The sequence below is a fragment of the Cinclus cinclus genome, chromosome Z, assembly GCF_963662255.1.
Source record: "Cinclus cinclus chromosome Z, bCinCin1.1, whole genome shotgun sequence".
Taxonomy (NCBI): Eukaryota; Metazoa; Chordata; class Aves; order Passeriformes; family Cinclidae; genus Cinclus; species Cinclus cinclus.
The window spans coordinates 76,268,580-76,290,415 of NC_085084.1; the positions used below are offsets into that span (position 1 = coordinate 76,268,580).

Below are 21,836 nucleotides of genomic sequence, written 5' to 3' on the forward strand. Positions count from 1 at the left end.
CCTCTCTGCTGTGGCTGCCAGCAAAATAATGCAGTTATGGCATCAAGTAGGGAGTCTGAGCTTTGCTTTCAATTCATCTTTTTAGCAGCAAAAGCTAAAAATATAAGCTGTTTTTGAGGAAGTAGAATATTCTCAGGCTTTTCATCTTGGTTTGGTCTGCCAACCTCTTTCCGAGGCTGACAGTCTGGGATCTTAAGGTATTTGTAATGATCTGTCCTGGCCATGTGATAAATCTGGAGAGAGAGAACAGAAAAATTGGTGGCATCAATCTGCCACCCTGAAAGTGCTCCTCTTGCTGCTGTGCCTGTTCTCTGTAACCAAAGGCTGTTTTGTGGCTTAAATTTGTTGAGGAAACAGACTTACAGCTCTTCTCTTTCTTCTGTGCAGCAATTTCCCTGGCAGCTCAGTAGGAATGATTTATTACAGATTTCAGCTGTTTAATTCTGTTTCCCTTCAATATGACAGTGTTGGAGTAACTGAGTAAAATGCGGTGATGTTTCCGGAGGAAGGCTGCTATCAGAGGCCACCCCTGTAGCAGAGGCTGGAAGCAAGGAGGAACAGTTTACCAGGAAATGCCTGTGTTCGTGTGCTGGGCACTTTTGGGAAGGAACAGGCATCTCACCCTTCAAGCTTCCTCACTACAGGACTCCAAACATTGCTGATGAAGCCGTTGGAGCAGCAGCAGTGAGAATGCTGCCCTCCAGAGCCTGGGAAAGGTCTAACCAAAGAGGTGTTCTGGAGAGAAAAGGCAAATTCTGTCCTTAAGTGAACTTTCAAGTGCTATTTTTGGAGCGTAGGTTTTCTTTTTTTGTTTGTGGTTTGGGGTTTTTAAATTACTTTTTGGTGGTGGTTTGGGCTTTTTTTTTGGTACTGAAGAGGTATAATTTGTGCAAATCCCTGTAAGGCAAGAGAGATTTTCCTTTGGAGTGAGCTGGCCTGAAACTCAATATGTCTCTGATGTATGTTAACAGAGAAATGAAAAGATAGTACCATAAAGTGATAGGGGATAATGAATTTCATCTAGTATCATGTTGTCCAGGGAGATAGAACTGGGGCAAGGGTATTGCAATAATGTTATGCTTTGCCTGACAATAACAGCAAATACCACCTTAACACACTTCCCTGGGGAGGAGTGAAAGGGTCAGTTTTCAGAGAGTCCCTAGGAAGGTGGATCGAGGCAATCAAGAAGAAAGAAGCCTGGGAAAAGATGCCAGGAGACTTAGAGATGAGCAGTGTGTAATAGCTGTGCATTTTTTTGCAGCTTGAGTTCAGTTTTCCTATTCTTTGTCCCAGCTGAACTGGTCAATGTTGGGCTCTTAACCTCACTGCAGTCTTGACAAACATACTCAAGAAACTATAACTTTAATAACATTAAAGAGCCTGAATGAACACATCTTTAACTTATCTGTCTGCAAGTCAGACAGATGAGCGGTGGTTTGTTACTGCACCAATAAAATCAGGGATTTTAAAGGGTTCTGCTGTGGGTGAATGTTGCTGTAGACCTGGTCCTGGGAAGCTTTACTGGTTAGCAGGTCCTCAAAAGGGTTTCTGTAGTGATAAAAAACAGAGAGCCTGAGGTCAGTACCTGGAAACTTACCAGCTCCTAGAATTGGACCAGAGTATCAAGTCTTTATTCAAACACATGAATCTTTTAAGGTAAAAAATGCCATGACTTGTTCTCAATGAAGTATCCAGTCCCCTACCAGCCTTTTGAGACTTACAGCACTCTTCTGATTTAAATTTTTCTATCTGGGTCTTTAATTTAAGTTTCTTAGGTTTTGTTGTTTTGTTGTTTCTTTTTTCCTGGGCTATGCTGAGTTACTGCATGTTCTGGTCCTCTCAGGTGGCAGAGAGCACATGGGTCAGTTTGTGTAGCCCACCAGAGCTGGGTGCAGTCCATATGGCCAGCAGCAGACTCTCTTAAAGCCAACTTCTGCTTTAAGAGAGGTGGGAGCAGAGGACATTCACAATTGGTAAAGCTGCTTAATGTAGAATATGTGGGTACCTTTTAATCCCTCCCCATCACTGGGGTTCTCAGAGGTCTCAGTACCCCTCCTACTCTATTCCCCACACTGTGCCAGGTGCTGGGGGTTGCCCACTTACTCTCCTGCCTCAGGGCAGGGTCAGCATGCTGTGACTCAGTTTCCCTGAGGCCTGGGGAGAAGGAAAGGGGTGGAGCAGGACCAGAAAGGGGCAGAAGGGAAGTTACAGCAGCTTTAGGAAATGGCATTTTAGGGGTGCTGCAAGGTGGCCTTACCCCATCCTGTCTGGTGGGGTGGTGTTTTGGGGTGCAATGGTACAAGCTGGCTCTGTCTGCCATGGAACTGGCATTTCAAGATGTTGGGCAGCTCTATTCCAGCTGCAGAGCTGGCATTTTTGGCAGCCCTTGCTCCATACTGCCTTTTCCTGTGCCAGGGATCATGGTAGGAAGTGAGACCTGGCTGTACCTTCCATGTCCTCTGCATTCCCATGTCCAGGGTGTATAATTGTGCACAGTCCCTTAGCACTGCTTCCGCAGCTTGTGACTTTGGGCTGCTGGTCAGGATGTGGGTCTGAGCTTATCTCAGACAAGGCAAGAATCAGCATGCAGGCTGTGTGGTAACAGCCTGGCATCCCTCACTGGCTCTGATTTGCTCCTGGTCATGGAGCAGTGGCTCTGCCTGGGGGTAGGAGCAGAGGAGTCCTTGCAAGACTGACAGTGGGAGTGCCCAGTCCCAGTTGTTCCTCTGTGCAGCCCCAGATCTGCATGCATGCAGCATGTTTTGTAATAAAACTGCTGAAGTGAGGACAGGCAGAGCAAAACCAGGAGATTTTAAAGAGGTGTATACCTGTGTTGCTGCAGCAGTGTGAGGCACAGTAGTTTGTAATGATGATGAGCATGGCCAGAGACATCCCTCCCACCCTGTTGAGTGTATGTGATGCTTCCTTTGAGCCACCAGCAGATTGTCACTACAGCTCTTTTGTAAGTGGAGGGTAGGTCCAGCTTCCCATGGATGCTGCAAACTGCCTTGCTTCTGTGCAACTCTTCATTTGAGGCAGTGCCCTAAGGGTTAAGCCATGGTTGTAGGATAGGGTTTGTAACAGGAACAAAGAGGGCTTTTAAGGTCTGTGCTGGCCTAGGAATAGAGGGAATTGATTGAGCCTTTCCCAGTGTGTTGAATTACAGAGGTCATGGAGACCCTTTTGCTGGGAGGCAGCAGCCTTTGACATCCCTGCTGGAAGTGGGGCAGAGAGGAAAGAAATCGTGAAAGTCAGCGAGAGCAACTTAGTGGAGAGCTTTAAAACCAGGTGAAAGCTGGAACTGTATCCTGGGGTGAATAATGACTGAACATAAGGCTTGGTACCTTCTCCTTGGGATTTTTGGGTGGTTTCGTTTTGTTCCACCTGCTTTCCCCTATTGCATTTACAGCTGCCCCCACACATGGCACCTGATTTAGCAACACCTCTAGTGTACCCTGAACTTGGGCCTCTCCAGCCTGCTTAAGGCTGCTGAAGGCAGCAGAGGGTAAAATGTAGTGCCTGTAAGGGAGGATCTTTTCAAAATGCTGAAGAGGAGAGTGTGGTGCCTACAGATGCATTTTGCCTTGACAGAAGAGGAAGTTTCATACCCACCTGAGCTAAAACTGGATTTTGCATGTGTAGTTGAGCAGGAAAACCCAATTCTAGCTGGTTTCTAAGCCCCTCTTCTTCATATTGTCTGCTCAGGATGTCCCACGGGGCACAGCAGCAGAGGGTGCAGCAAAAGGAGCTAGGGGAGGGATGGATGGCAGAAACCTCTGTTTCCCTTCCTGCAGCAAGATGAAAAGTGGACACAGGTAGTTCCCATCTTGAGCATTGGATGGAATGAGCCCATGCACCCAACGCACCTAAGATGTGTACAGAAAAAGGTGGTTTAGTCCTTAAAACTTTCAGGTTTTAAGTGCCAGCTTAGCAGGCATTTGACCATTCAGTTCCATCCACTGGCATAGGCATGCTTCCCCATTTGATGTTTTATTTAAAAGTAATTCCACTTCTGATCTTTATGTTGGATCACATGACCTCAGATGTGATTTTTGGTGCAAAGGACTGTTTGGGCTCTGCCTAGGAGATGAAAGCTGGTTCAAGGGAATATCCCATGAGGGTCTCTGCAGCCATCGCCTAAGTTAGCAGCTTAGAGGCTTCTCTACTTTTTTAACCACTTGAAAGGCAGGACTGTGGGAGCACAGAGCTGCATGAGAAGGGGTGCTTGTTTTGGTGCTCTCAGAAACCAAAACATCTGTTCACCTTGGTAGCCAGCCTGTTCCTGGTGTCTCTCTCTGTGTCTGTCCTAGTAAACCAGAACTGTTTCAGCAGAAGCATCAACTTCATGGACTTGTTGCTGCTTAGCATTGACTTTGAGAAGGCCTGAATTCCTTCATCTGTTGTTTCTCCAAATCCTTTATTCTCACCCTGTCTTTTGGCCTCACCTGTGCTGCAGAAGCTTGCCACTAACAAACATCAGTGTGGATGTATAAGTGGGCTCCTCTCTGCTGGTAGTTCCAAGGTGGCTGACCTGGAATGTGCTGTTTGAAGACAGCAGGGTTTACTCACTGTATTTTGGGTGAATACTCTGCCACTCTTTTAAGCTACCTGGACTGCAGAAGGGGAAAATGAGGCACTTGCAAGTGTTCACCTTGGTGTGGGAAAGATGTCAGAATCAAGAGCACTTTGCTTATCTCTGCTCTGCTCCTTTTCCCATCCCAGCTGGAGAGAGGGTGTTGAAGATGGGATGTTACCCCTCTGTTAGTCACAAAGGAGGGTGTGGCAGCAAGGTCTGGCTCAAAAGTCAGTCAGTCTGGCTAAAATAGGATTAGTCCCCAGCTGCTTAACTGGATGTAGGGCAGTCCCTCAGCTTCCCCTCTGCTCGGGGGCTATTTCAGGGAGCTGACCATGTCCAAGAGCTCATATAGGCTTGTTGCTGCTCTCTCAGGGACTCCCAGAGTTTGTAGATAACCCCATCTTTTCAGTGGTGGTAATGCTGATATAGGCATGTGCATTTAAATTGCTGGATCTGTCCTGCTGGTGGCTGCTGAGCTTCATTCAGGAGCTTGCCCAGTTACTGTGACCTTAGTGACACTGTGACCATGGTCTTGGCCCTGGTAACATATGGTGAGCAGTGCAGATCTCCCCCCTTCTTCCCTAGAAGAGACCTAAAGTACTGGAGCATCCTAATGAGGAAGGGTGCTGTGCAGGGGAAGCTGCAGGAGCCCATAAGGATGCCATGGGACAAAAACTTGTATCTTCTTGTCCTGAGAAGAGAGAAGAGGCTCTGTGTATACATAATGAGGATCAAAAATTTAAAAGTCCAGGGAGAAGCAGTTCTGGCATACAATCATAAGGTTTGGCAAAAAATCATTCTTTGTGCCCATTAATATGCGATATGCCAGCCCAAAGTGTTGTCCCTCACTCCCTGGCCAGAGTACGATTTACTTTGGCCTTAACTCCTGGGTGTCAGGGCTTTCTGTCTAAGCTGGGGCTGCATGACCCTGCTGAAGACGTAATTCTTGATTGACTTGTTCTTTTGCAGTGTACTTGTCCCAAGTATCCTGTGTGCAGCTGCAGGCAAAATGCTGCAGCTGTCCAAGTGCTCCTGGGTGGAAGGGACCAGAGCCACTTGTCAGCATGACTCTGACCCATGTGATGTGGAAGGAGTGAGAGAAGAGCCCATATGATGCTAGTAATTTTCTGTTGTAGTCACTAGGAAATGGATCCTGTAGCTCCGACAGGTCTGTGACTGGGTGTGCTGCATGGAGCAGCATCTCATACTCACACCACAGCTCTGGATGTGCACACAGATCACACACAGATGGATGTGCAGAGCCCCTGTGTGTGCCATAGCTCTCACTGGGCTTGGCACAGCTTCCCAGTGCCATCTTCCTCTTGTCACCTCTGTGTGCTCTGGTCTCTCTGAGGAGACTGAAGTTACCTGGACAGCCCTTGGAAGGGCTTAGCAGGTGGAGGGAGCGTGTGTGGCTTGGGAACAGGCTAGGATGTGGAAAAGAGGGGAGGGAAAGGATGTGGGGCAAAGCCTATTTGAGCCTCAGCCCCAAGTATTAGGGAATTGCCAGTCAGAGGAGCAGCCTGCAGAGGACCTGTGTGTACACAGATCATGTGTGTGACTTGCACTGTTCACACTCAGGAACTGGCCAAGCCTGTAGGCCCTGCATGCACAGTGCCATTAGTTGATGCCAGCTGACCATAGCTATGTGTGGAAGTAACTTTGTGTCTCCCAGGAATCTGTCCATCTTGGAGAGTAAAACCAGAGAGAGGCACAGCCTGGGGGGGCATGTTCGGCTGCACCCAAGGGCAGCTTAGCTGACAGACTGTAGATCTGAGCTGTGGCTGTGCTGGGTAACCCTCCCACAACAAGCAGGGTTGGGCTGATAAAGGGATTGGGTTTGCCTGGAAGGCAGCCTCAGAGCCTGGAGGAAGGCCTCCCCTAGCATTGTTCCCTATCTTGGCAGCACTTCCAGCCTGCCTCTGCCCCTTCTCCCCACAATGGACTTGAGTCAGCAGTGTCACCCCTGCCCTTCTGGGTGCTGCAGGGGGCAGGGGTTCAGGCATGGCCTGGCCAGGCTCCCTGTCCAGTTTGCTGCCTGGCAGAGTCTGTGTCATTGCCCATTTTGCTCACTCACTCCCTTCTCCCTTCGGCATGGGGCTGTGGCAGAAATGAGTTAGTTGGGAGGGGCTGAATCACAGGGGGATGAGTCAGTGGGAAGCAGAAGGCAGGTGTGTGTGTGTGTGTAGGACAGGGCTTTAAGGGAGCCCAAGGGTCTGGCAGCTCATGCTGAGTCCCTGGGAGATGGGCTGAGGATGCCAGAGGAGAGGTGGGAGAGCCACAGGGGTTAGCAGGTGGAGGCAATGCCTGTGCCTTGGGAGCAGGCCAGGATCTTAGATACAGGCTGAACTCCAGCTGTGAGTATACTGCTGTCTTGGAAGGGCTTTGGTGCTGAGTCTTTCCCTAAGAGGAGCACTGCAAGGGAGCAGTGCAGGGACCAGGTATGCCTGCCTGAAGTGGATCAGGTGGATCTTCTTCCCCACATAGGCAGTGGGGTGTCCAGCCAGCTCTAGGCAAGCTGAGCAAGTCTCTGTACTAGTCAGATCCTGCTCAGTTGTCTGAGAGAGCAGATGCAGCATGGGAAAATGAATGATACTTGTTGGGGCAAGGAATGATAAACAAGTAGCTCTGGATGGACTGAAGACAGCATGGAGGAAGAGCTAGGTTGCAGGTAATACACTGGAGATTTCGGGGCGTTGGTGGTTGTTGGCTCCAAAACCCCTTGTGTGATCTGGGCTCTGCTGCAGACCCTTGAAGGTATTGAAAGGGTTGCAGATGGCTGCTTTCCTCATGGAGGGACCTGCTCTGGGCTGCTCAGTTTCCGTTTAGCACAGTTGGTCTCTACTGAGTTGGACTCGTAATTGTCCTGCTCATCACTCCTGCAGACAGGTCCTTCATGGGCATGGTGGAGGCAGCCTTGGTATCAGAGCTACAGGAGCACAACCAAAGCCCTCTGTGCCTAGGGCCAGACTTCCTGGAGCAGGTGTTTGGGAATTATGTCTTGGAATAACATAGGTGTGTTTCAAGAAGCTCTGGTATTGCCACCAACCAGAGCAAGGATGAGATACTTAAACAAAAGCAGCTCCTGCTGATCTCAGGTTGAGATTAGTCTCTTTTTTCAACATCCCCAAGGTATGCAAACACAGGTACCTCCTGTCCTCCCTGGTGGCACCCTTGGCTGGGCAGGATGGAGCTCAGTAGGCTCCAGCAGTCTCCAGAGATGAGTTGGAGCTCTGGCTTCTTGTGTGCTGCTGTGGGCAGAGGCTGGGAGTTGTGGGCTTGTGCAGCCTGGGGGAGGGAGGGCAGTGAGGGGGGCTCTCACTGCATCTGCAAGCTGTGAATTTGCAGTGAAGCTGCAGCTTCTTGGGAAGTGCCCAGGGGCAGGATGAGAAGCAATGGTACACAAGGGAAATTCCAATTAGATATTAGGAAAAATATTTCCCTCTAAGGCAGTTAGGCTCTGGAGTAGGACCCAGAGAAGGCAGACAGTTTCCACACTTGGTGACTTTCAGCCCTGACATGGACAAACCCCAAGCAGTTTGCTTGAATTTGGCCCTGCTGTTAGCATGATTGAACCCAAACCCTCTGAGGTCCCTTCCCACTGTGGTTCCTCAGTTCTGCAGTTCTCAGGTTGCTTGGCAATGTCACATCTCATGGACTATTGGATTGACCAGCTTGGAAGTACATAGGGGGCTTGGGGTCTTGTTCTGTCTGTCCCCCTCTCACTTGGACTCCTCTGTATGGTATTAGCAGTGGTGGGAGATGGAGGCACTGCCTCAGGAGCATTGCTCAGCTCATTCACTTGCCCCAGCCTCTCTTAGGTGGAGCACCCATCTCTCTGTAAGTTTCCTTCCCACATGAGCACAAGAAGCCAGTGAGCAGTGAAGTGCAGGATGTAAAGCATCCTCCTTGCTCTGCTGGAAGCACAGAGCTGTGATGTATAGGGGATGCTGGTGTTTTTGGAATGGTCATGAGGATGCTAGCCTCCAGTCCTCCAGATGGAAAGTTTACCTTTCCCATGGTGCTTGTCTCCAGAGATAGTGGGGATTGGAAGGGAAGTCACTGGTAGCTTTTTTAAAGGTTCCAGCTGCTTGACCATCTTCAGCAGATGGATGCTGAGATGAGCCCAAAGGACTGTCTGGAAATAATTAGTTGCTCCCAGTGTTTTCTGTTTCTTTGCCAGCCTTTTATTCTCATGGCTGCTCTTTTCCTGATCCTGTCTTTCTGCAAGGCTGGTTGTTGGCAGTCTTATGAGCCTTGTCTTCAGGAACAACTTCACTCTGTGATTTATTGTGTCTCCAAGCCTTGACCTGGTGTCTGATCCTGCAGAAGCTCATGTGTGATGTATAAGTGTTCAGAGGTTGTTTACAGTGTTTGGCCCATCTTGTCTTCAAGTGTAATGAACCAGAGCAAAGGGGTCTGCTCATAGCCTTGGTGCCTAGGTTAAGTTGACCTGTAGCAGTAGCTACATCTGCTTTCTCATCTGGCAGAGGCTGGGTGGATGTCCAGGCTCTTGTTATGTGGGTTTTCAAGGTCTATAACATTTGCATAAGCCATATTAGTCCTCAGATCCCTTCTGAAGTTGCTCCTTTCAGCCTTTCCCTTGGACTTGTTGACACTGGGCTGCCATCGCCCTGTGTGCTCTTCTCTCCCTTCCTTGGCAGTCCACACGTAACTCAATACTGCTCTGGGCATGCTGGCTTTATTTGGTTATCTCTGCTACAGCACCCCCCTGCACATTGGGAACAGCAGGATCTGGTGGTTTGGGGCAAGAGGTCCCTGAGGGCTGTTCCCAGCTGCAGGAGTAAATGCTGTGTGGCAGGGGATGAGCTGGTTTCTGGTAGGCTATGGAGAACTCTTAGGTCAGACACAGCCTCTGTCTCCCTAGGAGGGTCAGGTCTAGAAGGACATCTGTGTCCTCAGGGTATGGATCAACTACCAGGTTGAAGATGTTTTTGACTTAGTTGCCTCTGCTGTCTGTGGGACCCCAGGGGTGGTTCACTCTGTGTGGATCAGGTTTGCAGTTTCATGGCATGTAATAGGAGCTGGACCATGTCTCCTGCTGCCCTTCACATGCATATGCCTGCAGTCCCTCTTATCCACGTTTCCCTTCTTAGGGCTGCTCTCATGTGTTTGCCTTCATTATGGGCAACCATGTGAATGTTTGGATGACATTGTGGCATCCTTTTTCTAAATCCAGCAGGGTCTTTCACCTTCAATCTAAGAGGTAAGATATGTTTTCCTTCTCTATGACAAGGTGCAGGACATTGAATTCGTGGTGGAAATAATCCTTCCCTGCAGTATCCCTGACTGTCTCTATCTTCTTAAAATCAAAGATGGACAATGCCTCACCCTTATGGCCCAAATACCTGCCCAGCACATGTCATCACTGTGGCCTGTGCTAGACTTGAGCCCTTCTAAATCGCAGCTGGAGAAAGGTGAGTTGGGTGGGTGTGGTGGGTGAGCCGTGTGTGTGTGTGTGTGTGTGTGTGTGTGTGTGTGTGTGTGTGTGTGTGGTATCTCCTCCCCCTGTGCCATGTACATGTCCAGTACAGGGAGTGGAAAAGACGCTGAATGTCCCGTCAGCTGCTGCAGCCTTATCTACAGGCTGCAGCTTGGTAACCAAGCAGGAGGCCCGAGTGCCTGTGCTGAAGCACCTCCCTTGGAGGGCTCTTACAGTAAAAGGAAGTGTATTGCAAGAGGGCTTGCGGTGGGGAGGGGCAGTTCCCACGGGGCAAATGCTGCAGTGCACAGTCCTTGCTGCCCTCCCCACTGCAAGCCTACTCCCTCTTCAAACATGTAGCTTTGACACCTGGACTTGATCAGAGCAGTTCATCATCCATGGGACTTTCTCCACTTCCCTGAGGTGCCTGGTGACTGTTTGGGGAGGTACGGGAAGGTGATGGTGCCGTGGGGCTGTCAGATGTCAGGGGCTCATCAGGGGAGTTGAATGCAAGGAGGCTTGGGCTGGTGGGGCTGTGGGTGTGTAGCAGTGGGCAATGAGAGGAGCCTGGGGTAAGTTGAGGTATGAACTGCAGCAATTGGGAGGCAACAGAGCACATGTAAGAGCTAGGGGCTTGTCTTGGGGGTTCATGGAAATAGGACAGGGTCTGATGGTGGTTGAGGTGGGAATGAAGAGGAGTACACTTGTGGGGATACTGAGCCCAGCTGAAGAATGTGGGGAAGGGGCAGTGTGAATGGCTAGAGGGTATCAGAGTACAGAAGGAGCTGGCTTGGTAAGGAGGCTTTGAATGCCTGTGGCTATATGCAGTGGTGACAGAGGGAGAGAAGAGATGGCAGAGCTGGGAGCAACAGGGCTGCCATCACCTGCTGATTTCCCTGCTATCTTCTTCCAGATTGCAAAACATCACCCCACCACCAGAGCTCCCTGTCAGAGGCTTCTGTGTCTGTACTCAGCTAATAGTGCTGGAAAAGGGGCTGGGCTGCTCAGGGTGCACACCTAGATCATGCTTCCCATGGTGCAAAGCCCAGGGCAGGGCGCTGACAGGAGGGGAGTTACTGTAAGTGACTGTCTTACCACTGGAGTTGAGTTAAACAGGTTAATAAACAGTTTGCAGGGCTTCTGATACAAACAATGACTGCAGGGTGGTATTCCTCCTCTTGGGAGATCAGTCCTAGATCAAAAGTGATCTTGGTGCTAAAATTTGTAGATAATTTAGAATTGTGAGGGCCTCATGCAGATTGGTCTGGGGAAAGCCTCCCCTGGACAAACATCCTTATTGAACTTGAAATGTGGCAGTACACTGGTGCCCTGGTCATGGCCAGAGACCTTGGGTGTCAGGAAAGTGCAGACCAGAGGTGGTCCCTGCCCTTGGCCAAATACACTTGCCTTTTCAAAACCATTCTGTGACTGGCTGCACAGGCATGTGACTTGGTAATCACACGGTGGAAAATTTTCCATTGGTTTCAGCTGGCACCAAGCTCTGGACTGGAACAGCCAGTCTGCCAGCCCATCGGTGTCTGAGGTCCCCTGGACCTGTCCCTTGGGCCACCACGCCTGGAGAGGGACAGGAGGGCTGGAAGGGAGCTGGCTGATGTGTCCCTCTGACTAGGTGACCAGGGGCTTGCTTTCACATTCTTTCTTGCCACAAGGTGACTGCTGAGGCCACTGTGCTGCCCCAAGTCCAGCACCGTGGGGCTTGCCAGGACTTCCAGGTGCGGTGGTGGCTGCAGCTTCCCCTGTGCAGCAGCTACCCCGAGGTGAAAAGACACAGCTTTTTATGATGTGGAGCCAGCACAGAGGAATTTGCTGCTTGTGGACAGCTGTTGTCCTGGGCCTGGCTCGTGTCCTCCAGCACTTCTTACCCAGCACTGCCTCAGGAAGGGGAAGGGGGGCTGCCCACCCTCGATTGCCCATGCCGGGCAAGTGGGTGTCACCTCGGGCCAATGGGGGTGAATAGCTGCGGTGGAGCCTAGCAGCATCCTGCAGCCTCTGCAGGGATCCTCTTGGGCAGCGGAGAGTTTTCCCCACCCCCAGCTCTGCCGCTGCCTCTTTGTTTTCTGGCAGAAGCCTCTGTGCCTTTTCATTGCTGTGGAGGCGCCGAGCAGGAGCCTACATGTGCCGCGTGTGCGTCTCGCCGGGAATGTGATGCGGGCTGGGAATCCTGCCGGGCCAGGCATCTCCCCTGCAGGGCAGCGGAGGCCAAACTGTGGCTTCAGGGGTCTCCTTCCCATGGACTGTTCCTCCGGAGGAGCAAGGCTTCGAGGCAGCTGGTCTCCCTCACAAAACCCTCTTCTGCATTGACAGCGCTTCTGCACCTTGCCCCAAGTCGAGTAAGTTGGATGGAAAGGGGCCGGTCCTCAGCTGGGCACTCGGGCTCTTCGCTGTGGTCCCCCCTCGCTCCCGCTGGGAAGGCACCTGAGATTAAAGCAGCGCCAAAGGCTATGGAGCAGGATACCGCGGGGGCTGAGGATTTGCTTGTGCTGCGCCTGCCTCTCCATGTATTTGATCTCTCGACTTCCAGCGGGGACTGAATTCCTGTGCTGGATTCTGGGCTCGGCTCTTGTGAAAGGATCCAATTATTTTAGAGCTTTGAGCATCTCCATTTGCTGCCCATATTTGCGGCGCGCTGGCTGGAATTCCAAGTGATTAACGTGGCTGTGACATCCCTCCTAGGGGTGTTATCTTTGCTCGCTGTCCCCCACCGCCCCCCTCTTCCTCCTCCGGCAGCGAGCGAGACAGGCAGGCAGAGACAAAGGTCTGTCCTCAACCTGGGCTGTCCTCCCCGTAAGCGGCTGCTGCATGGCATTTCCCTGCACTGCCTGCTGCGGGTTTCCTGGGCTCCCGGTCGAACACTGGAGCTGGGCGGCCGTGGGCTGTATCGCAGAGGTTTGAACCTGCTGGGCTGGGTGGGCAGAGGGTGCTGCCGGCCTTGGAGAGCTGCCCAATTGTCCTGCCGGATTTTAAGCTGCTTTTCATTCTTTGACTGCGCTTTCCTGGGAAGAGGGGCAGCCGTGCGTGGAGGGGAGGTTGGTGGGGAGGGGATTGGACGTGGGGGAAAGCTTTACACAGGTGGCTGTCGCATAGTGGGATCTGCCTGCAGACCCTGTAAACTCCCCTTCCCAGCCGCAGGCTATTGTCAGCATCGCTGTCTGCAAGCCAGGCACCTGGGAAAGGTGTGCAGAGGCAATCCGTGCCAGGACGAGGGGCATCAGAGGGAGAAGGGGTAAGTCACTGGGCTGGGAGCTCTGCTCCGGCTCCCCCAGCTCCCAGGAGAGGTTTCATTGTGTTATCCTGACTTGGCCGAGCGGAAGGACTCAGTCCCTGCGGCACCTGTGTGTAGTGCTAGGGCTGGGGAGGCACTGCATGTTGCTGGGCAGACCTCAACCCTTGAGGAGGCTGCTGCAGCTTGTAGCCCCAGCAAGATGCACTGCAGAGAGGGCTGCTCTATCCCCGGGGGCTTCTGCAACCTGTCAGTGCCACCTCCCCAGGGATGGGAGGGAGCAGCAGCACCTCACAGACTTGGTGCTCTGGGGACAGGGAGGTGTCGGGTCTCTCTCTGTAAAAGCTGTGTCTGGTGGTTTCTAGAAGCTTGCACCCGTGACATGAGCAGTACCTCTTGCCCCATCCTTCCCCTCTGGGCTTGGGCTCCCTCTCCATTCCTAGCAGGGGCTAGCACTGAGCAAGGCTCTGCAGCTGCATAAATCTGGCATGGCAGGAGGCCTCCTGAGGACCCTCGGAAGCAGTACTTGCCCTTGCAGTGGGGCAAGGAAGCTCCCTCCCTCTGTATCCACTCTCCTCCCTTCTCCTTCTTTCTCCCTCTTGTTTCCACCAAGTGTCAGCTCCTTCCTCCCCAAACTGAATTCCAGGATAGTGCCAGAGCCATGGCAAGTGGTCAATTTTCCTTTCAAGTACAGTTTGCTCCTCCAACATCTCCCTAGTCAGCTTCTCCCTGGGATTGCCACATCTGCTACCATGCTGGAGGTAGTCCCCAGCCTCATGTGTCTGTCTCTCTCCTGATGGTGAGATGCCTGATCTGTCAGACTGTGCAGGAGCCCTTCTCTAGTGGCAGCATTGCTGTTAGTGCTGCCATCCTTCAGGGTTGTGACAGAAACTTTCTGCCTGCTGGCACTTCACGAGCTGTGCTCTTAGCCTGTGCCAGGGAGCTCCTGGGTTTGTGCTCACACTGCTTAGATTTCCTTCCTTCTCCTTGGGTTCAGATAGAACCAATAGAGTTGTGATTTATTCTCCAATGTGTTTCCAGCAGTTTCTGTTGCCTCTTCTCTTGCCTTGTACTTTGCTTGTTCTGAGGATGATTATTTGTCCTCTTCTAATGATGGTCCTTCTCCTTCCTGGCTGTGTGGTTCATGTTTCACCCCCAGTGAGGCCACCAGTGTCTCCTCCATAGCTCTTCCCAGGAGAGGAAGCAGGAGAGAAGTCAGTGAAAGCCACTTAGGGGTTGGTTTGGGATTTTTTGTGGTCCAAATTGTGCAAGGATCCCTATTGGCCTTGCCAACGAGGCTGGTGCTCTATCCCAGGAAGCAATGCCCAGGTCAAAGCCTCTTATCCAGTGGCCATGTGTCCCTTTTGACTGGCTGGCAGTGTTGCTCTGGGAAGCCATTCTTGCTCTCTTCCTTGCACTGGAGCTGTGCTACCAGCCCTGCCAGGCTCCCAAGGGCCTTGCCTCATGACAGACAACCTCCCTGCTCCATGCTCTTCCTCTCTGGCTGGCAGAGTACAGCTCCAAGAGCAACAGATCCTTTTGCAGGCTGCAGCCCAGCATGTGCATTGCTGCTTTATTGCCCAGCCAGGGTCCCGTCCTCACTTGCCATCCTGCTCTGTCACCTCCAGACTGAGACCATGATCTGTTAATCCTTGTTTCCCCCTGGATGTGCTAATAGGAATGTAACCATCAGGTAAGCCAAGTCCCTGATCCAACCCCATCAGGCCTGTCTGTGTTTTTCTGCGTCAGGCTCTGGTGGCCCGGTGTCCCCAAGGAACACAGCATTTCTGCCCCAGTGCCTGGGACACGCTCCCTCTCTGCAGGTCATTTGGCACTGGGTATTTCTTGGGTGTTGAAGCGTGGTGCCCTTACCCAGGCAAAGAAATAGAAGAAAGCTGTGCCTGGCATAGCTCCAGATCCAGGTGCTGGGAGGTCTTGCAAAAGCACAGGGACTTGCCTGTTTTCTGTGCAATGAGGGAGCAGGGAGGAGAGTGGAAGAGCTCTGGCTTGGCTTCTCTCAAGAGGCAAAGCTCTCTGAGTCCTATATTAGAGCACAAGCATGGACTGAAATACTGTAAAAAAAAAATAATAATCAGCATCAGGTGGGCTTAGGAGGAGCCAAACCCTTGGTGTGGACACATGGAGCCCCATGTGCTGTGTCCACAGGGATGGTACCTATGCTCCTCAGCTGAGCTGGTGAAGCCCTGGGCCTGGCTCTGTCCTATCCATGTGACCAGAATTAGGGCTCTGGCAGTGCCTGGCTCAAGGACAGGAGAAGGCAGAGGTGACCAGGTGCTTGGAGTGTAGGAGGCTGTGGTCACAGGGTTGCTGTTCTGCTCGGTGGGGAGGGGGTGGGCTCTCTTGGTGCTGTCAGAGGCTGAGCTCTTCTGTGAGCTGGATGGGCTCTCAGCAGGGAGGAACTGCCCTTCGAGGCACTTGGCACTGCCAGAAGAACCTCCCTGGGATACAGCCCCTTACATCTCAAAGAGGGTAAGAAGCAGAGCTGTGCCCAAGCGGTTGCCCATCCCAGGCTGATGGGCATTCCTCCAGGAGGATGTTCAAGGAGATTTTAGGGTATACTTGGAGAGACTTTGAGTGATACTTTCTGTCCCTGCCATGGGGCTGGGCCTTTTCCAGCATGATGCTTCAAGCACCAGTATCTGGGCTTGGCAAAAGGTGGTGCAGCCCCTTGTTCTAGCCATGTGTTGTAGTGGCTGCTGCTGGCAGTACCTGATGGCTGGTGTTGAGAACTAAGCTGGCATGGATTTGTGGAGCTAGCAGGTCAGCCTGTCCTTATCCATCCATTCTCCTGAAAGGCAGCTGCTGCTGGGGAGAAAATGGCTGTGACTTCAGAGGGACGTGGGGAAGAGAATGAAAGGACGCAGGTGAACTTTCTTTGTTCTGGCATGGACACATTCTTTCTTCACTGCACCAGGCTGATTCTTGCTGTTGGCTGCTGATTTTGCTTCCCAGTGGTTGACAGTGCCACACAGGTCATGGTACAAGTCTCCATCAGGGAGGGAGAAGGGAAACAGCAACCTTCCAGGCAGGCAGAACACAGCATGTTACCACTTCAGCATCCACCCACAACTGAGGGTATTGACTTGCTTTCCTATCTGCTTTGGTGCAGGCCTCATGGGGTGCCAGCAGGAGCTGGTTTTTACAAAAAAGCTTTTGTTGAGGTTTTGGACCCAGGTTTGCTGTGCTGCATCACTGATTTGCCTTGCTGCAAGTGCTCCTTGGGTGCAGTTGTATTGAATCTCACCGGGTCCTGTTCTGGCTGGGGAAGGGCTGGCAGTGCTCTTCCCCAGCAGTGGTGGTGGCTTTTGGGCTGTCCAGCTCAAAAGGACAGCTGGTCGTGACAGCCTGTAATTACAAATCTTATTGGAAATGTAGTGAAAGAACAGCCTGTTTTCTGGGGCAGGTGAGGTCAGGCAGTGAGCACAGCTGATGCTGGCTTCCCATGTGCAAGTTGCAGGGATGCAGAATTTGCCAGACCAGGATGCCAGAAGGGGATTGCACTTCAGTGTTGCTGCCTCTGAGCATCCGTTTGGGGGTTTTGTTCATCTGCCTCGCCCTGCTGTTTCCAGCCATCAGAGCAGTACGCACTGCTGGCTTGGGTGCCCAGACAGTGACTTCCCACTGGATGGGTGCTGCAGTGAGCCCCTACTTGAGGGATGCGTGAGGTGGGGGGGAGGGCATGATCATCAGGGATAGGCTTTAGCTGGAGCTGCCTGGGCTGATGAAGCCCATGAGCTGCCTTTGCCACAGATGTGCTGAGGGTGGAGGTGCCCATAGGCTGCTGTTTCAGCTGACTCTTCTCCATTCCCTCTTCTAGGCATCAAAGCTGCAGTGCCCATGGATTTTGACCACAGGGGAGCTGTGTTGCATCTGCAAATCTCTGTTGTGCATCAAGAGCACATTTGAACAGGTGAGTATTGTGCATGTGAAAGGATTGCTGTCTTTGTGCTGGGGAAAACTAGTGGGGGGCCATAATGGCTCAGGGCTCTCAGGGTCCTTGTTTCTGACTTCCCTGACAGGCGTCTCTTATTGGAAGAAAACAATTCCAAGCTCTTCTCCTTATCTGTAGGGCCAGAAAGTGTCCTGTGCTGTGGGTGGAAGGGGGCGGAGGTGAACATGAGACCAGGAGCTAGCTGGAGGCCCAGAGGTTGCTGCAGTGTCTTGGAAAGCAAGGCATGAAATGGTCGCCAGAAAGAAAGAGAAATCTGTTCCTATGCACAGGGTTTCATACAGGATGGCATGCAAAAGGGATGTAAAATCAAGCCAGGTATGAGAGTTCACAAGTTAGCTTAAAATATTTGTGGTTTAAATGGAAAGCAAGGTGCCTCACTGCCTGAGGCTTTGATTTGGGAGGTTGGGAATGACTGAGCCTAAATGCTGCCTTCCCTGCCTGTGTGACCCTGCAGACAGGAAGCACCCGAGTCATCCTAGCCCTGCCTTTCCCCCTTTCCTTCCCTCCCGTCAGAGCCACTGTGGACACTGAAGAGCTGGAGAGGACGTTGCAGAGGTTTGGAGGCACACCGTGATGGTGGGAGCCATTCCACGGCAGCCACGCCGCTTCTGGGGGGTGCCTGACTGGCAGGTGTCTTCAGCTAATTGTGCCAACAATCGCCCGCTGCAGAGCAAGGAGGTTAATCCAGAGCAAAGCAGGGTCCTGCTGCAGAGGGGTAAGTGTGGCAGGCAGCCAGGATGGGCTGCCTTGTTGGGGCCTACACAGAGGGGTTGAGGTTGGCAAGGACATCTGGAGGTTATCTGGACCAGCCCCTCCTAAAGCTATTGCCCATCAATTTGTATTGATGATTTCTGGATATCTCCAAGGATGAAGAATCCACAATCTCTTTCAGTAACTGGTTATAATGCTCAGTTGTGGTAAAACAAAATGGTGTTCCCTGATATTCAGAGGGAGCCTCTTATCTATATATCTAGATAAGATCTCATTGAGCCTTCTCTTCTCTAGGCTGAATAGTCCCAGCTCTGACAGCTTTTCCTCATAGGACAGATGCTCTATTCCCTTAATGTTTTTAGGGTCCCTTTTTTTGCACTCTCTCAGCTGTGGCCTCACCAGCACTGAACAGAGAGGGGGGACCAGTTAGATCAATGTTAATTGAGCTCATGCTCATTGATGTTAATTGCTTAGCTCATGCTGTTAATGCTGTGCCTGGTGCATTATTGTTTTTCTTTGCTGCAAAGGCACATTGCTGGCTCATGGTCAATATGGCACCCACCAGGACCCCCAGGGCTTTTTCTGTTGTGCTGCTTTCCAGTCAGTCCTCAACATATCCTGGTGCATGGTTGTACCTTTTATCATTCCTTTTAAGTGGACTTCCTGGTCTCAAGCACCTTGGCCTGCTATTTTCCCATCCACATTGGAGCAGGGTCAAAATAGCATGTGCAGGCTACCTCTCCACATAGCCTCGATCCACTTGGAGAGCAGATTTCCCTATGGTTCACTTGCCCTTAAGCCCTTGCTCCACAAGACCAGGCATAGCTGTAAAGACAGGCAAAAGGCAGAGCTGCCATGCATGGGCAGTTTGTCCTCAGTCTCCTGGTGACTTTTTCTGCATCTCCTCAGCTTCTGCAGCTATTACAGTATTTTTTCATGCCTGAAACAAGCCAATGTGTGGACAGGATTCTCACAGCTCTCAAACTGGACTGAAGATCGAAAGTGAGGCACCATACTGCACAGAGAGGGGCAGGCCCTTGGAGCTGGCAGGAGTGGGTGGATGGTGACCCTGGTACCTCCCAGCTGCTGATTAAAGTGCTGGAGATGTCTGGTCCAAGCTGGCAGAGGTAACAGAGATGTTAGGCTGGGTTCCTGTCCCTGCCATGGGGCTGTTACCAAACTGCCTCATGCACTGCACGTGGCTGGGACAGGTTGTCTTGGCTAGCACTGGGAGATCTTGCTGCAGTTGCCCAAAGGGGTGATTACAGGCCTGAGCCCCTGGGACTGGTCTGACCTGCCTGACTCCTGTGCTCCACAATAGCACAAGCATGTCCCTGACAGAGGACAGGCCTTTTCCTCCCCACCTGTCTAGACTTGTCCACAGGAGTCTCCTGCCTGTCTGGAGACTTCTTTCCTTACCCGAGCCAGGAAAGAAGTGCTGAACCTGCAGGTGGGTGATGCCTCAGGGTTTCCCAGAAAGCCACACCAGCCTTGCTCTTCTTCCTGTCCTGAGAAGGAGGTTCAAGTGGGCTGTGTGAGGAGCCATGTCCCAGTGGGTCCCTTGCAGCCAGAAGCCTGAATGGGGATGGGGATCCTGGGCTGATCCTCATCTTTCTGCTCTCTTTTTTCCAGATGCTGTGCTGAAGAGCAGCTCATAGTAGAGTGCTCACACAGAAATCCTGAGTGAGAGACTGCCTGGCTCCCACCCCCTGCCCTTTGCACCCTCATCTGTGGCACTTTACAGTCCCACTCCCGCTGCTGCATGGGCTCTGCTCGGAGTCCCAGCAAGTGAGGCTCCATGCGGCACATCCACACAGAGACGTCTCTGCCCCCGGAGCGGAGCACAGACCCCAGCCGGTCCCAGCCCAGAGGGGAGACACCCTTGGAGCCTTCCTCACAGTGCTGCACCCACCGCAGCATCCTCATGGGCTACAATGAGACAGAGATCAAGCGCCAGAAGGTTTACCAGGTGTCCATCTTCTCTCATCTCTCCAGCTCCTCTGAGAGCACGGAGCAGCGGGCAGGCACCCGACCAGCTGTCAAGAGGGGATACCCCGAGCAGCGAACTTCAGAAGGGGGGCGAGATCCCAAACGAACTCACTGGGGTGACAGGGGGGCGGATGGGGGCCCTGGGCAGCCTTCCTTGGATGATGATGATACCTTTGAGGATGGTCTGCTGGTGGAGGAGCTCTCCCTTTGCGGTTCTGCCCAGCACTTCTCCCACAGTGGGCTGCGGGTGGTGGAGCACCGCTGTGAGGGCAGCCCTAGCCACAGCCCCAAAGCCAGCAGAGAAAACAAGTCACAGGATATTTCTTCCTCCTCTTCCTCCTCTTCCTCCTCCTCCTCCTCTTCCTCTTTTTCCTCCTCCTCCTGGCCCCGGCACATTGCTTGCAGTACTTTGCACATGAGAGACAGTTACCCTGTCTCATCAGGGGATCAGCCCATAGACTATGGAGAGAATGGGGAGCTGGCAAGTGGCCACAATGTACTTCACCTTGAATTGCACAGTATTGCACAAACAACCCAGTTGGACCCTGGTGGGAAGAGAGAGAAGCCAGGGAGCAGCCCAGCTCACACCAGCAGGGCTAGTGGAGAAGCAGAAGGGCCAGCAGTGGCCAATGGGTGCAGGGAGTCCCCAGTTTTGCAGACAGCGCTCAGCCCCGAGCCCACCAGCCTGAGCTCCCAGGAGATGACACCCTGTGGGAGCAGCCAGCTCAGCAGCACCTGCCCAGCCAAAAGGAAGTTGCTGCCTGCTGGTGAGGTTATGGCTGACTCCTGCTCCGAGGATGAGAGCCTGTCCCCGCCAGCAAGGAAGAAGAGGGTCCTGCCATGCCATCCTGTGCCCACAGCCTGCCGCAGCACTGATGCCAAGGGAGCTCCATTCTGGAATCACCTGCTTCCTGCAGCCAAGGTGAGCATTGCTCATGGGGGGAAGCAGGGAATGGCCTGGGGATGCCCAGAGCTCAGGACTGTGCTTGTGGGCAGTGTGTTCCACTGTGGCACCATGCCCTATCCTGTCCCTGAGCTGCAGCATTGGTGTGAGCAAGGCAGCAGCTGACAGTCAGCCCTGGCACACATGGTCTGTTTTAAACAGTTCTTGATATGTTGTAGTCACTGGATCCTCTGCATGCAACCAGCTTTTTCTCCTGGAGAACTTTGATTGGACAGGAGACAACCTCCCCATGGCAGTGAGAGCTGGACACGTCATGAAGCCATATTTGGTGTCTGATGGCTTCGTGTTAAGCCTTGATATATATGCCAGCAAGCTTGGGAAGAACAGCTGACCTCTGCCTGCCTGATGAGGAGGACGGCAGATGTGTGGGGTGGCTCGAATTCCTGGCTGTGATGCCATTAGAGCAAGTGTCTGGTGGCAGGCAGTGGGACTGGACATGCCTTGACCAAGGAGCCCAGTGCTGTGTGCATATGCACCACTGGCTTTTCTGCCATTTTGAGGTGCCTGTGGCATGTCCCCAGGGTGCCACAATTCTCAGCAATGGGGCAGACCCATGAGGTTTGCAACCCCCTTAGCAGCTCAGGAGCTGTCTCCAATTCCTTCTTTCTTACCCTGCCCTTCTTATCAGCCCCCTGCCCTCACCCTGTCCTGCCAGCTGAAGCTGCGGCAGGCTCAAGCCAGACCTGGTGCCTTCTTCTTTTTCTCTGGGGCATCCCATGGTGTGGGGACCCACAGGAACTGATGTCAGAGGTACCCTGGCTTCTTGCTGCTTGGAACTGGGGCACACCATCCATGGCACACAGCTCTGTCCCTGCCTTTTTTGTGACTGTCCCCCAGCCCAACTGCCCCCAGCACTGTCTTTGCAGAGTGAAGCCCTCCAGCAGCTTCCCTGGGTTTTCCCGCCCAGTCATGCCAGCCAGTTCCATCATCCCTTTGTGT

The 21,836-nt window shown here is 52.4% G+C and overlaps 1 protein-coding gene across 8 annotated transcripts in view; it reads left to right on the plus strand.

Moving 5' to 3' along the window:
- The window catches only part of ATOSB (atos homolog B), a 38,570-nt gene that overhangs the window by 11,856 nt on the left and 4,878 nt on the right, over positions 1 to 21,836 (plus strand). For 2 of the 8 annotated variants that reach the window (XM_062512972.1, XM_062512973.1), the window contains 3 exons: positions 17,099 to 17,191; positions 17,747 to 17,948; positions 19,577 to 20,855. In XM_062512972.1, the coding sequence (XP_062368956.1) occupies positions 19,743 to 20,855 (1,113 nt within the window). In that variant the 5' untranslated portion in view covers positions 17,099 to 17,191; positions 17,747 to 17,948; positions 19,577 to 19,742. Of the gene's footprint in view, positions 1 to 10,331; positions 10,466 to 10,489; positions 12,371 to 13,239; positions 13,264 to 17,098; positions 17,192 to 17,350; positions 17,549 to 17,746; positions 17,949 to 18,909; positions 19,072 to 19,576; positions 20,856 to 21,836 lie in introns of those variants that run through there. The other 6 variants (XM_062512966.1, XM_062512968.1, XM_062512971.1 and 3 more) reach the window with 6 other exon arrangements.